General features: G+C 40.8%; 1 protein-coding gene across 1 annotated transcript in view; it reads right to left on the minus strand.

Annotated features, from left to right (window-relative positions):
• Positions 1 to 7,791: 7,791 nt before the first annotated feature.
• Positions 7,792 to 14,645, minus strand: part of wdr36 (WD repeat domain 36) — a 38,335-nt gene continuing 31,481 nt past the window's right edge. The window contains exons 21-23 of the mRNA XM_071926402.2: positions 9,230 to 9,311; positions 8,413 to 8,606; positions 7,792 to 8,020 (exon numbers count right to left, since the gene is read on the minus strand). Of these exons, the coding sequence (XP_071782503.2) occupies positions 7,871 to 8,020; positions 8,413 to 8,606; positions 9,230 to 9,311 (426 nt within the window). The 3' untranslated portion in view covers positions 7,792 to 7,870. The remainder of the gene's footprint in view (positions 8,021 to 8,412; positions 8,607 to 9,229; positions 9,312 to 14,645) is intronic.

Here is a 14,645-nt window from a genome sequence, read left to right on the forward strand (position 1 = left end):
TGTCTATCAACCAAGTCCTGATTTTTAAGACCTCCTCGCTTAGAATCTCCTGTATCTTATTCTTGTCCCTATGTGACACAACTTACTGAATCATCTGCATACAAGGAGAGATTACCCACACAGGCAAACTCCATATCATTGATGTACAACAATAACAAAAGAGGCCCTAGCACACTACCTTGTGGCACCTCGGAGGAGATGGGTTTGGCCTTGGATAAGTGCCGACTAACCTCTACTCACTGCTCCCTATCAGACAGGTAAGAGGTTAGACACTCAACAGCGATGGTATCCATCCCTGGTGCTTTCAGGGTAGTGAGCAGAATCCCATGATCGATTATGTCGAAGGCCTTCTGTAAATCTAATAAAACCAAACCACACAGTTTCCCTTCATCCACTTCCTTTCTTATGAAATCGGTTAAATATAAAGTCTGTGGAGCATGATTTTCTGAAGCCAGATTGAAGACTGTAGAGCAGGTTGTGCTCATTGATGTACTGGTAAATCTGTTCGTGGACCACTCTCTCTAAGACTTTGGAAGTCACACTCAGGATAGATACTGGCCTATAGTTTCCTGGATCTGTCTTTTTCCCCTTTTTGTAGAGAGATATGACCTTAGCAATTTTCATATCCCTGGGCACAATACCTTGGTCTAATGACAGATTGATGATATGAGTAATGCATGGTGCAATCTGCTCTGCTGAGTCTCTTAGGAACCTGGCTGAGATGTCATCTAGACCTGCGGCTTTGACAATGTTTAGTGCTGCTAACATCTTAGCCACTTTTGCCACAGATACCATGGAGAAGTAAAAGGAATTACCCTCTACCCCTTTCTCAGAGTAGTATCTCTGAATATAATCTTTACCATACTTCCCGGAGCTAGGGGGCAGCTTGGCAACTCCGCCTTGGCAAATCTCCCCCTTCCAGCAGAAAAATTAAAATCAACTGGGACTTTGTCCCTGTCCTTTTCACCAGCAAGATATGTCATGTTCAATACATTATGTAACACTCAGCTAAGCAAAATAAAATACACTAGGACAACGAATTTATCTGAGAATTGGAAATGTAAAGAAAAAAATAGAAAATACTGTATCTCAATATCCTTTGATTTATGACAGTAAATCAGTTCAACACCATTCTGAGAGGGAAAAAAACAAATCTGTGTGCAGCAACCTTTGGTGACCAAGCTGATGTTGGCAACTTTGTTTACTATTGCGAGAAACAGCAATTTGAATGATTCCCATGCTTCATTCACATTGTGGTTAGTCGGCACAGGTGCCCAGTCTACTTTATCTAAAAAAGCTCTAAATGTATCTGTAGCAGGTATAAAAAGAGAATGTAATGCATTTCACAGAAAATCTCTATTTAATTTTTATTTAATTATTTTGTATTAAGTAAGTATGTATTTTGTAATTCATTTTGTTATATCAAAGTTGCTGCATAGTTTTGAGAAGCTTTTTCTTTGTTTTATTTATTTTTAATGTATGACCTCTGACCCGTTTGGTGATGTCACTACCTGTGTAATCTGGCTCACTCTCCTCAGTCTGCTGGGAGCTTTGATGAGAGAGGTGAGCTTGCCTAAGTGTTCCCGCTAACAAAGGGTTAAAAGTGTTCAAAAGTGTCGCAATCCAGACTGTAGTATGATAACATAACTGTCCACATACCATTGTTCTTATTTCTTTATACATAAGTGAGCATTTTGTCGAGTGCAGCACTTTATTGTTGTCAATTTTCCAATCCAAGCGATCTTAATTGGGGCGGTTCTGTGTGGTTTCTCCCCTCCGTGTTGTCTCGTTAGCTGTGCATGAAACCCAAACCTTACAAGCTTGCTGTTTTGATTTCTTTTTTAATTCATTCAGGTATGTGGTTTCTTCATTTGTTTTATACCACAAACTCATGGAAATAATCTCATGTTATGTATCATACATATTGTATTCTTAGAAGTACATTTGTTTGTTCGTTGGTTTAATCCAGCATCTTTTTATTTGGTATTAACTAGTAAAACAGCTACTGATGGATGGGGAAATAATGCATTTCAGATGTTATGAGGAATATTTACCTGTATTGATGTTACAGTAATGTATTTAATGGATTTATTCAGAACTATATGTTCTAGTCGTATATTTTCTTGTCATTCATATATATATATTTTTGTAAACTTAAAGTTTAATTTAACTGCACATTACCATGTATAACCTAAGTCTGCTGGGAGCTTTGATGAGAGAGGTGTGCATGAAACCCGAACCTTACAAGCTTGCTGTTTTGATTTCTTTTTGAATTCATTCAGCCTGCTAAGAGCTTTGCTGAGGAGAGAATAAACCCCAGCAGTTGGCAAGAGAGCAGAGGTCCAGTGTCGTCTTCTTCGAACTAATACACAACGCAGACTTCGTAGCCAGGGACAGTGCATGCTAGGCACAGTACAGCCCAGCCCGACTACATATCCTCAGAAGTAGGCTTTGAGGGAGCCAATTTGAATGGTATTATGACAGAAAAATGTTTTCCTGAGGACCTTCCTAGTGCAAAAGGTAATGAAACGGTCACTAATTCCATAAGTTATCGCTCCACTCTGAGTAATATTTGCCTTATCAGACACCAGATTAGATCAATGGTGGTTTGAGCCTTTTCAGAAATTCTGGTTGGCTAGTTGCGTCAAATGGGATAATTTACAAAATGTTGTAAAAACACTATGAGGAACCCTCCTTTGAAACGTCTGTATTAAAATCACCAAGCAAAATACATTCTCTTTCCAAAGTGCTTTTACAATTCAACAGGACATTTTCCAAGCTTTCATAAAACCTGTTGTTACTGGGCGGCCTGTAGCAAACCCCCAACCGCAGGGGCGTGGCTTTGGGGAGACAAATGTCCATCAACACAATTTCAATGTCATCGTCAGTTAAATCCGATATAATTATAAAGTTAATGTCCGATCTAATATAAGCACATACACCACCCCCGTTTCGATTATGGTCTTTTCTTACCAGAGAGTAGTTGGCGATTTAAATCTCTGAATCACTAGAGTCCAACCATGTTTCCGTCAGGCAGAGAATTCCCACGCGATCTTTGTTGACAAGCAGTCTGACCTCGTCAATCTTTGGCAAAAGGCTCCTAACGTTCAGGTGTATGAAGTGTAGTCCTTTGGGCCTGAGAACTTTATCCAGTCCTGACCCTTTCTCCCGCGATTCACCTTCGGAACCCGTGGCTCGTTTTCCACCGGGTCCAACCTCCGAATCCCCATGAGCTGCAGTATTCACAGCTGATCTGTCCCCTCCACCCGTTCCTCTGCCAACTCCTGCGCTGCGCTGTTCGTCCTGCAGCCGCCCTGGAGCCGGTCCTGGAGCCGGTCCTGGAGCCGGTCCTGGAGCCGGTCCTGGAGCCGGTCCTGGAGCTGGTCCTGCCGGGAACCCTCCACCAGTGATGCTCGCTCTCCGCCCGGGCCTCGCGTTGGCTCCCAAATTTCCATCATCGGCGACCACCGAACATATAGGAATGTGTTGGTCAGAATTGCTTTGCCGTATCCAAAGTGCTTGCCATGATTTCCGATCACCATTAGTTGCTCGATGCACAACGAATATCCATTGGTGTCAATTGCAAAATTTAGCTTAGAGATTGTACTAATGCCAGAAAAGTTGAAAAAACAAACGCGCAACGCTGCTGACACGCCTGAGCTACCTGGCGCCATCTTGCCCACGAGGGTGGACTGGAGGCTTTACGTTTTTATTTACAAGATCGTGACAGTACAGCAAACCCCCCGAACCATTTCATCATCGATCTGGCCACTCTAGTTATGAAATACAATTATTTTAGCTTTGACAGTGCTTTTTATTTGCAGGTTTCAGGTACAATGGGTACGATCTGTGCGCCAAGCTATGCAAACCTATTCGTTGGCTTTTTTGAGAAGAATTTTGTTTTGAATCCTGCCAAAAACAAACATCTACTTAAGATGAAAAAATGGTACAGATATATCGATGACATTTTCTGCGCATATGAAGGCAACACTGAGGAGCTGGCTGACTTTGTTACCCTCCTCAACAGTTTTGATTGTAATTTGAAATTTACATCGAACCACAGCAGTGATAAAGTCAACTTTCTAGACGTGGGTAATAAAAAACAACCCTTTACCAAAAAGAAACTGATAGAAACTCTGCTGCTGGCCACTAGTTTCCCCTAGCAGTCAGTTCTTCAGCCTTATGGGTATTATGGGTACTTTATGGTAAAGGCTGTTGACATGAAGCAGAGGTTTGCCGAGTGTGGTTATCCATCCTCATGGATTGATCAAGCTTATGAGTCTTCACTCAAAAGAGCATCACGTCATCGCTCTGAACTACTTCAAAAGAATGTGAAAAAAGAAAAGAATTTCTCATGCATGCCATTTAGTCTGTTTTCAGAAAACACTGGCATATCTTAGCATCAGACCCTGAACTTGCCTTCACTTTTAAACACCCGCCTCTGTAAACAAACGGGGTAAAAATCGGAGAGATCATTTGGTTCATCGCCAAACAGATCGAGCCACACAACCCAGACCCTTCTAAGTCTGCGCTCTGTGTAACAACACTATGAAAACCACAGAATTTTGTCATCCCCACACGGGCAGAAAATACCCGATAAACAGCATCATCACTTGTGCTTCCACAGATGTGATTTATATTTTACGCTGCCCGTGTGGTCTTGCATATGTGGGAAAGACCGTGAGAAAACTGAAACAAAGTCTCGGTGAACACAAGAGCACAACACACAGAAACGACCGCTGACTGGATCCATACCCTACAAACACTCCCATGGGTCTTAATGATGAACTTCTTTTAAATGTCTTTTTGTGGTTTCACTGTAGAGATGTAACAGTTCATATATAGAATCTGTGGTGTGCTTCTGTAAAAGATAATTCTGTTGCATTCCTCTCCTCTTTTGCCAGAAACTAACCTGAGATGACATTCCTGCAGCTCCTGACAGATCTTTTTTTTTATTTTATTTTTTTTCGTGAACTACGACATGGATGATGGATTGAATATTAAATAGGTAGTAAATTGTGCATGTGAATGTATATATTACTTTTTTTTTGTAAGTAATCCTGTATCATTTCACTGAGTGCCACTCCCTATATAAGATGGCCTCTCATTGTGGGAAAAAATATTTGCCTGACGAAGTTCTCAATCCCGAAACATTGCTTTTTTTTCTAATAAATGTTTTATTTGCAAGTATAGACAGTGTGCGGGAATCTCTATGTGCTCTGCCGGCTTCCCAGTCCTCTCCTACGCATCTGTCTCCTGGTATAGTTGTGCGGAGACCCACAGTTTCCAAAACGCCCGGGGATAACACGGTCCAAAAAGGAACTACATGATGTGTAAAGACTGTCCGATCCAGAACCCGTCCCTCTCACTGCTACAGATGGCTGCTCGCCACAGGCCGAGCCCATGATCCTTTGCCAGAAGACTTGGCCTGTTGCAAGTGGCGCACAATACTGATTGGACACAAGTCCAAAATGGTTTTGTTGCTCACCCAGGTGCATTGTGGGGCAGCAGCACCAGCAATGTGACCAATAATCCACAAAACAGAACTATAATGGCTAGATGATGTGTGCCATCCGGCCATCCGGTCGGACTCCCCCCCCCCCCCAGTTCAACTGAAACAGAACAGACTTTATAAAATAACGTGTTTGGATTTCACACTCAACCTGTTGTCAATCGGTGAAAATCATGAAACCTGAGAAACATGAATATAGGAATAAAACTTTCCTTGTTCAATCTTTTGCTATGAACTGCGTTGTTTTAGCAGATTAGATACATACTTTATAATCTTAATATTTGAATCATAAATACATAGCAAGTTTGGTGATTAATACAAGGAAAACGATGAAATAGAGTTATAACTTTATCGATGTGCAGAATGTGTAAATATAGATGGACCTGTAGGTGGCAGTGGTCCAGGGGAACGGCTTGGTTTTACTGTGAGAATTTACCATTTCCTCAGATAAAGTAAGTGACATTGTAACAGGAAAAGGATACTATTGATAAAACAACTAAAGCATAAAGTACATGATTAACCAAGTTAGAAACTCACTGGAGACATTAGAAAATACAAAGTAGAGAGTAAGAGTAAAAGAATGTGAGGAATTTATGAATTTATGAGTCGTTCCATGTGGAGTGAGAAGACTAAAGAGAGAATGAAGAAAACAATTCCTGATCCTTTTGGTAACGTGATAAAATGTATTTAATTCTCTAATGTGACGAATTGTCCAACATCAGCTCCATATAACTCAGTCCTCTAGTCCAGATAAAAAGAAATCCTCTTATTTTAATTTGTATGAGTGTGTGTGTGTGTGTGTGTGTGTGTGTGTGAGAGAGAGATCCCGGTCTGCAGGCTGATGTGGATCGCAGATAAGTGTTGTAAATTCTACAAGATGTCTCTGATTGGTGGAGGAGCTCCACTTCTGAGTCTTGGTCAGTGTCAAGGTGACAGTTTTGTCACTTTAAAGGTGAAGGGTCATTTTTGTTCCTGGGAAAGAATGTTGCTCAGAGGTCCAGTTGGTCTGTGGAGACCTGGTTCTGCTAAAGTCTACAGACAGACCAGCGACCTCTGGACACATGCTGCTCTATTCTAACAGACAGTGGCAGAAATACTGAGAGCTACTCAGGTACGATCACCTTCAAACAAGGAAACACTAGTAAAATATGAAACAGGTGAATTGTATCGTTTAAAGGTAATGTCCATTCTATCAGTATCACAGGAAGGACAACAAGAGACAGACCAGCCAAACCCGGGTCCAGACCGGACTCTACTCCACATGGCTTCAGCCTTTTCTGTTTTCTTTATGTTTGCAGCTGTTAGTGCTCAGTGTGATGGAAATCTTCCATTACATTATAATAATTATATAAAACAATTCCATTCCATTATAATACAGAGGCATGTTATAAGATCTTTAATTTGATCAATTTAAGATTCAAGTAAACTGTACAGTGATAGGCTAGCTATGGCCTGTAATCTATAACCCTAAAATATTTTTTTTTCCAGTGAATATTTTTGCATGAAATGTTTGGAATTTATCAAGTTTGTCCGACGCTAAGGAGCCGGCTCTCTCTCTCTCTCCCTCCCTCTCTCTCTCTCTCTCTCTCCCTCTCTCTCTCTCTCTCTCCCTCTTCCTCCCTCTCTCTCTCTCTCTCTCTCTCCCTCCCTCTCTCTCTCTCCCTCCCTCTCTCTCTCTCTCTCTCTCTCCCTCTCTCTCTCTCTCTCTCCCTCTCTTCCTCTTCCTCCCTCTCTCTCTCTCTCTCTCTCCCTCTCTCTCTCTCTCTCTCTCTCTCCATGCAGAGTAAACACCAACCAATGTCTGGATCACAATGTGTTTTTGGAACTGTAATGATTAATCTATGCTGACAAAAATGATAAATTATTAATAAAGATGCCCTCCTAAGTGGGGGTGGCGGGTAAAAGTGACTGTGTAATTCAAGATGTTACAATTAACAATAAAATCTATTAGGAGTGGATGGCTGTGGGGAAAAATGAAAAAATCAAATGTAAGTGGAACAAACTTATGGCAGTGAGCCCAATTCTTTATAATAATATAGTAAATTATATTTTTATATTATATAGCATGACTGTAAAAAGAAAGATGCCCCCCAGTGAAAGCAGGCTGAATCCGGCCCTGCTATACTATGACATACTGTACTATGTTGACAAATCATTTCATGACATTAAAAATACAATATTTTCAAAAATATATTTTTTTTTTTTTCACTCAAAATTATTTCATTACTAACAGAAACATTTTTAAAAGTTAATTACAATAAAAAATACAAAACACAAAATAAGTTTCAACATCAAGTAAACTTTATTTAAACAGAAGTGAACAAGTAGAAAACAATGTGTGCGGGCGTGCACGTGACATCACAGCAGCGCACTCTTGGCGTACGCCAGCAGGCACAGCGATTGGTCAAAGGAGGCACGGAGCTCCGCCCACCCGGCCTCCAGGCGGGCGGAGAGGCGGAGCAGCGTTTCCATAGCGCCGGCATCCCGTGACAACGAGCGGAGGTGGAGCTAGAGAGAGAGAGAGAGAGTTAGGAATCTTTTTTTCGCTTCAAATACAAGAAACCGAACGTAAATGTGAAATTGCGAAAAATATTTCATAGAAAAAATTCAACAAAATTAAGCCAAAATTTTGAAAAGTGCTAAAAAAATTCAACATGGAATCTTTTTCAAACGAAAGTATAAAAAACACGAGGAACCAAATGTAAACAATGTGAAATTACCAAAAATATTTCAGCCAATTTATTTTATTTGGAAAGTGTTTAAACGCAAAAATATTAAATACAGAAATTAGAAAAGACATCTTTCAAATTATATTTAAAAAAATATTTAAAAAAAAACTAACAGAATGAGAGTTTAGAGTTTAGAATGAGAGTCTATGGGGATTCTGTTAGCATACTAACCTTCAGGAAGAGCGCCAGGTAGGCGTGCGCCAGATCGAAGTCCCGCCCACTGGCCAGCATGCCGTCAATCATGCGGAGGAAGGCCAATAGGAGGCTGTTGTCACTCGCTCCGCCCCCTTCGGCCGAGAGACTGCTGATCTCGATGGAGAGAGAGGAGGGGCCGAGCGACTTCAGGAGTAGGAGGGGGCGATCGACTGAGAGAGAGAGAGAGAGAGAGAGAGAGAGAGAGAGCGCGCAAAGTAAATCTGAAATACAGCTACATCATACTCCGCAGGTTTTTGGAACAGACTTTGGTGAATCAACTATCTGAGGCAAATGTAACTCGCGTCATTAAACTGTTTATTAAAGTTACAATTTAATATTCATGTTTAATGTTAGGTGGGTTATTTGCATGCCGAATTGAAGAGGGGACCTTAGTGGTTCTGTAGGTCAAAGGTCACGCTGTGTATAGCAGGGAATGAGTCCTCGTACGCAAGGCAGCAACAATTGTGTGAATTTTTAAATAGACGCTGGTGTCAAACAAAAAAGTTAGTTTTGCACAAGTCCGGAATATAATACTCCTAATTTGAATCACCAGGGTCCATTCAAAAACTTATTTCTAACGTTGCCTCACACAGCAGCAAATGTAACTCGCATCGCAGAACCGATTATTACATTTAAAAAATGTATTAACATATTTAATGTTTGATGAGTTATGTACATGCCGAAAATGAAGAGTGGACGCTCTTGATTGTATAGAGTTCAAAGGTAACCTGATTTTTAAATGGAGTATGGTGAAATAAAACTATGAATAAATAAATAAAATAAAAAAACTTACATGAATTGGATTCTAAAGCTGATTCCAGAGCAGTGCAGAATTCTGATTTCTGGGACAAAACGCCCCACTGCAAAACCTTGGACTGCAGCAAAAAAATGAATATTAGTATTAGTATAAAAAATGATCAAAACTAAAATTCAACTTAATTGAAATTTTAAAAAATAAACATTGTTTTGCAAAACACGACGCTCACAGTATCATCATACAGTATGTTATCTTGAAAAAATTCTGCCAAAGCATTCTGTCAATACTTGTGTTCTATTTGGATAGGAACTATTTTCTCAAATATCCCTCCACGGATGCAGCAAAAACGAGAGCCAGAAGAATGCCACTGTCTCCAAAAATAACTGCTGACAGAAAGCTCCGTTTTTTTACCATTTTTTCAAGGTAACATACTGACACCGGTATGATTCTACTGTGAGCGTCGCGTTTTGAAAAACAGCTTTTATCATAGTTTTCAGAGACTGCGGCGTATGCCTCTAGGTTTCTACTGCAGTAGTGCGAGGGGGTCGCACGGTCGGGCCGAGGACACGCCCACCTCTCTTTATAACCGGGAGAAAGTTCTGTGGGGCGTCTACAGCTTTCTCTCTCTCTCCCTGTCCTCTTCTTCATCTCACACGGCCGCTGGCTTCAACTCTCCATCCGGCAGCAGCAGGATTTTATCACCAGGCGGCCAAATAGAGTTTGTGGGTGGCCAGAAATAACATTAACATGTTGACCATTAGATCTAATTTGGTTGACTTTTCACCACTGAATTTCACCATTGAATTAACAGTGAAATTCCTCAGTATGATAACATTGCAGCTTGACCCTTCTAAGCTATACACACCCTGGCACATTAATAGCCAAATCACATCTATTTTTCCCACAAATTTATTATTTAACACCGGGACACAGACGAGGTCCGCCTGCTAGTGCTGAACATACCAACTGAACATACCAACTGAAGTCTCTCAATTAGTACACCGAATTACAAATATAATTTATTTCTCATAAATGGTAGGAATTATAAGAATAATTTGAATAAGTACAGTTTGTGTGTTTTATGTCATTGTGTATTCCTTCCAACTAACTGCAGTGATGTTATGTGGTTTCTAGTCATTTCATGCTGTGGTGCGCCGGCCCTTTAAAGTCGAGATGAAATGAAAAATGCCTTTTTAACCCTTTTAGATCACATCCCCGGTCATACTGTGCATCTATTTAACAATATATGCCAAAAAAAATACAAAAAATCTATTTATTTGTATTCTTATATCAAAATTCAATCATGTTTTCTTCCTGTAAAACAAAATATGCCGTGTGCTTACGTAAGCATGCCCATAACCAATTTCAACCAATAATATCATGACATCCACCCATCAATCATTCTTCAGCCTCTAGCGAGCCACACCGGTCATATAAAACCAAACTTCACCGTGTCGGGGTCGCAGCTGAGCAGCAATATGGAGAGAGACAGGAAGAGATGTGTGTTTGGATATCAGTGGGCAAAAACTGTGTTTTCATTTCCAAAACAATGTCACTGAGGTCTGATGCATTCATCTCTCCCTTCCTCCTGATCTAACAGGTGAGGGAGGAGTGGAGCCGACGGTCCTCTGTAGCTCCGTATCCCGCTAAACTCTAAGCCCCGCCCACTGTTTAGCGGTCCAATCAAATGCGAAGGATTTGATTTAAATCCCTCTTGTAACTGTACACCGCTCAAATATTCAGTTTCACTGGGAAATACGTCACAGTACAGAAGCTGAAGACGCTCTAACTTCCGTTTCATCTCCACTTTAAGAGCATGTGTGTTTTTCCCCAAGCCGTACTACAACACGGCTTTAACGTGAAGACGACAGTAACGTAAAGTACACACAAACAGCCAGTACAGTACCTGTTGGTTCATCTCTAAAACGGTTTTGTCGTCATCGTTATGGCGACCGCGTTCGTTTCAAGCAAGTATTTTATTAACAAGCGCTGCTGTATCTGGCTTGTACGATTTTTGAAGTTTTAACCAGACAGCTGCTTTATTATTTTAAGAATCAAGAAATATGTGAAAATGTGGTGTTGTAATAATATCAGGGTAACATTACAAACTTACAAGCCTGCAGGAGTCTGGGACGGAGGAGAAGCTCGTCAGTTACTTTCTCTGCACACAGCTGACTGAAGTCTGAACCTGCAGACTCAGCTGCAGCTCCGGATGCTCCGCCGCCGTTTTCACTATCTCATGATTTATTTTTCGAGGTATACATTTTAAACGTGTGAAATGAACAGACTCGATCCGCTCGCCGGCCGCAGCGCAGTTCAAACAGCAGCGGGCAACACGGCGAGAGGAGGAGGAAGAGGAGGAGGAGGAAGAGGAGGAGGAGGAGGAAGAGGAGGAGGAGGAGCGGGAGGAGGAGGAAGAGGAGGAGGAGGAGGAGGAGGAGCAGGAGGAGGAGGAAGAGGAGGAGGAGGAGGAGGAGGAGGAGCAGGAGGAGGAGGAGGAGGAGGAAGAGGAGCGGGGAGCTGCTGAGGCTGCATGGAGGAAGAGTCTGCTGCTGCTCTGACAGCGGGACGGATCAGCGGCTCATGTTCATGTAGCTGAGTCACATCTTCAAACCCGCGACTCCAACCCAGAAACACATTAATGCTACACAAAACGCGTGCATGTTGGCAGGTCTGCTTTGGCGTAGTTTAGAGTAATAACTTGTAACAGGTAACTGATGTCAAAATACGGTACGACAAGCCTATCGTCCACAAACGGCATTAAGGCGAAAGGAAAGAAACTTCTAATTGATGACATACGAACAATACGCACTAACACACACACGATATATAAAGGTAAAATTAAGGTGGGAAATATTTTTCATGTCTCATGTCTATTGCTGCTTTACTTCCAAAGAAAAGCTTGAAGATTCCTCATTTGAATATTTGTAGTTTAAGGAACAAAGTGTATGAAATTACTGATCTGTTGTTTTCAAACACAATTAACATCTTTGCAATATCTGAAACCCATTTGGATGAGACATTTGATGATGAAGCTGTGTGCATACAAGGGTGTGCATATAATCTATATAGAAAGGACAGGACCATGTATGGGGGCGGTGTAGCTTTTTATGTTCAAAATCATATTCCTGTGAAAGTTAGGGAGGATATCATGTGTAATGAAACTGAGGTATTACGGCTTCAAGTTAACTTACCTCATATTAAATCTATTTTAGTGGGCTGCTGCTATAGGCCACCGAGCTCAAACCGTAATTATTTAGAAGCTATGGGAGAGATGCTGGATAAAGTATGTGAACTGAATATGGAAGTTGTTTTTACGGGAGACTTAAATATTGACTGGCTATTACATAATTGTCCCTTAAAACATCAACTGGTTACCATAACTGACGCATGCTGTTTGAAACAAATGGTGACACAACCGACTAGATTAAGCACTAACAACAAGGGTATCAACACATCATCTTGTATCGATCATATTGACTTGAGTGAAGATGATTTATATACCAAGGCTGTATCAGTTCCAACAGGTTGTAGTGATCACAATGTAGTAGCGATAATAGCAAGAAAAAGTAAAGTACCCAAAGCCAAGAGTTGTGTACAAAAGGTCCTATAGAAGGTTCTCTCAGGAGCTTTCTTGGAGGATGTCAGTAATATATGTTGGTCAAACATTTACAATGAAAAAGAACCAGATGGAGCATTAGAACTATTTCTCAAAAAGTTTCAACCGGTTATTGACAAACATGCACCTGTTAGGAAACTGAGGTGAGGACTTGCAGAGCGCCATGGGTTGACGAGGAATTAAAAGGTTATATGTCTCAGAGGAACAAGGCAAAGGAAACAGCACAAAAAAGTGGTTGTATAAATGATGGACAAAAATACTGTAAACTGAGGAATTATGTCACGAAACTTAATCAAAAGAAAAAGAAACAATATTATGTTCTACAGTTAAGCAGCACAAAGAATGATGGGAAAAAGTTTTGGAGTACACTAAATAATATAATGGGAAGAAACACCTCTCCACAACCTACATTTATTGAGTGTGGGGGTACCTTTATCACAAAACCCAAAGAAATTGCAAATTACTTGAATGATTACTTCAGAAGCAAGGTATATAAATTAAGGAGAGAATTATCACATGGGACAGACAATAGATTATCCATTTTTAACATAAAAAATTATATGAGGGATAAACCCTGCCATTTTGAGTTCAGTGAATTAAAAGTGGAAACAGTGGATAAATTAATAAAGTTAACATGTAATGACAAACAACCAGGGATTGATAATATAGATGGTAAACTGATTCGAATGGCTATAGACTATATTGCACACCCAATTTGTCACATACTAAATACCAGCCTGAAACAATCAATCTTTCCACAGGTTTGGAAAGAAGCAAAAGTTATTCCACTGCCCAAAGACAGGAAGACATCGTTTAGCGGCCCTAATAGTCGTCCCATAAGCTTGTTACCTGCACTAAGTAAGATCTTTGAGAAAGCAGTATTTGATCAAATACAAGAATACCTCTCAGTAAATAATGTGATAACAAGCTTCCAGCATGCTTACAGACAGGGACACTCTACATGCACAGCTCTGGTACAGAGATCTGAACAACAAAATGATCTGTGGAGCCTGTTAGATTTTACAGCAGCATTTGATGTTATTGACCACAAGCTTCTTCTTGAAGAGCTTGAGTGTTCTGGATTTAGACCATCTGTAGTTGCTTGGTTGGAAAGCTATCTGGTAAATAGATCGCAGAGAGTCTTCTTTAATGGAAGTTACTCAGATAGCGTGTCTGTGGAATGTGGAGTTCCTCAGGGGAGCTGCCTAGGCCCACTTATGTTTTCCATTTTTACCAACGATTTACCTCTCGTACTAAAAAATGCTAAATAACTATGTACGCAGATGACACTACAGTACATGCATCAGCAACAACATCTGCTGATCTGACCGCCATCTTGAACAGGGAGCTGGATCTTATTGGAAAGTGGATCCTTGAAAACAAACTGATACTTAACATATCCAAAACTAAAAGCATAGTATTTGGTTCAAATCGTTCTCTAAGGCGAGAGCCAGAGCTTTAACTCTTTATAAATAAAACATCCATCCAGCAAGTAAAGGAAACCAAGCTATTGGGCATCACCCTTGACAACAAATTGTCCTGGTCAAAACACATCGACACTATTGTCAGTAGAATGGGCGAGGCATTAGCTGTAGTAAGGCGATGCAGAAAATACCTAACACCTGATTTAACTAAACTTGTATTAAGTACTCTTATTCTTTCGCAGCTTGATTACTGCCAGATAATACGGGCGAATGCCACAAAAAAAGATTTAAGCGAACTCCAGCTAGTACAGAGCAAGGCGGCGCACCTTGCTCTCCGGTCCGTACGGCACCAACATCAATAGAAAGCACTTCTGTCTCAACTGGCTAAGAGTTGAAGACGGGCTGATCG

Source organism: Centroberyx gerrardi, chromosome 2, assembly GCF_048128805.1.
Source record: "Centroberyx gerrardi isolate f3 chromosome 2, fCenGer3.hap1.cur.20231027, whole genome shotgun sequence".
Classification (NCBI taxonomy): domain Eukaryota; kingdom Metazoa; phylum Chordata; class Actinopteri; order Beryciformes; family Berycidae; genus Centroberyx; species Centroberyx gerrardi.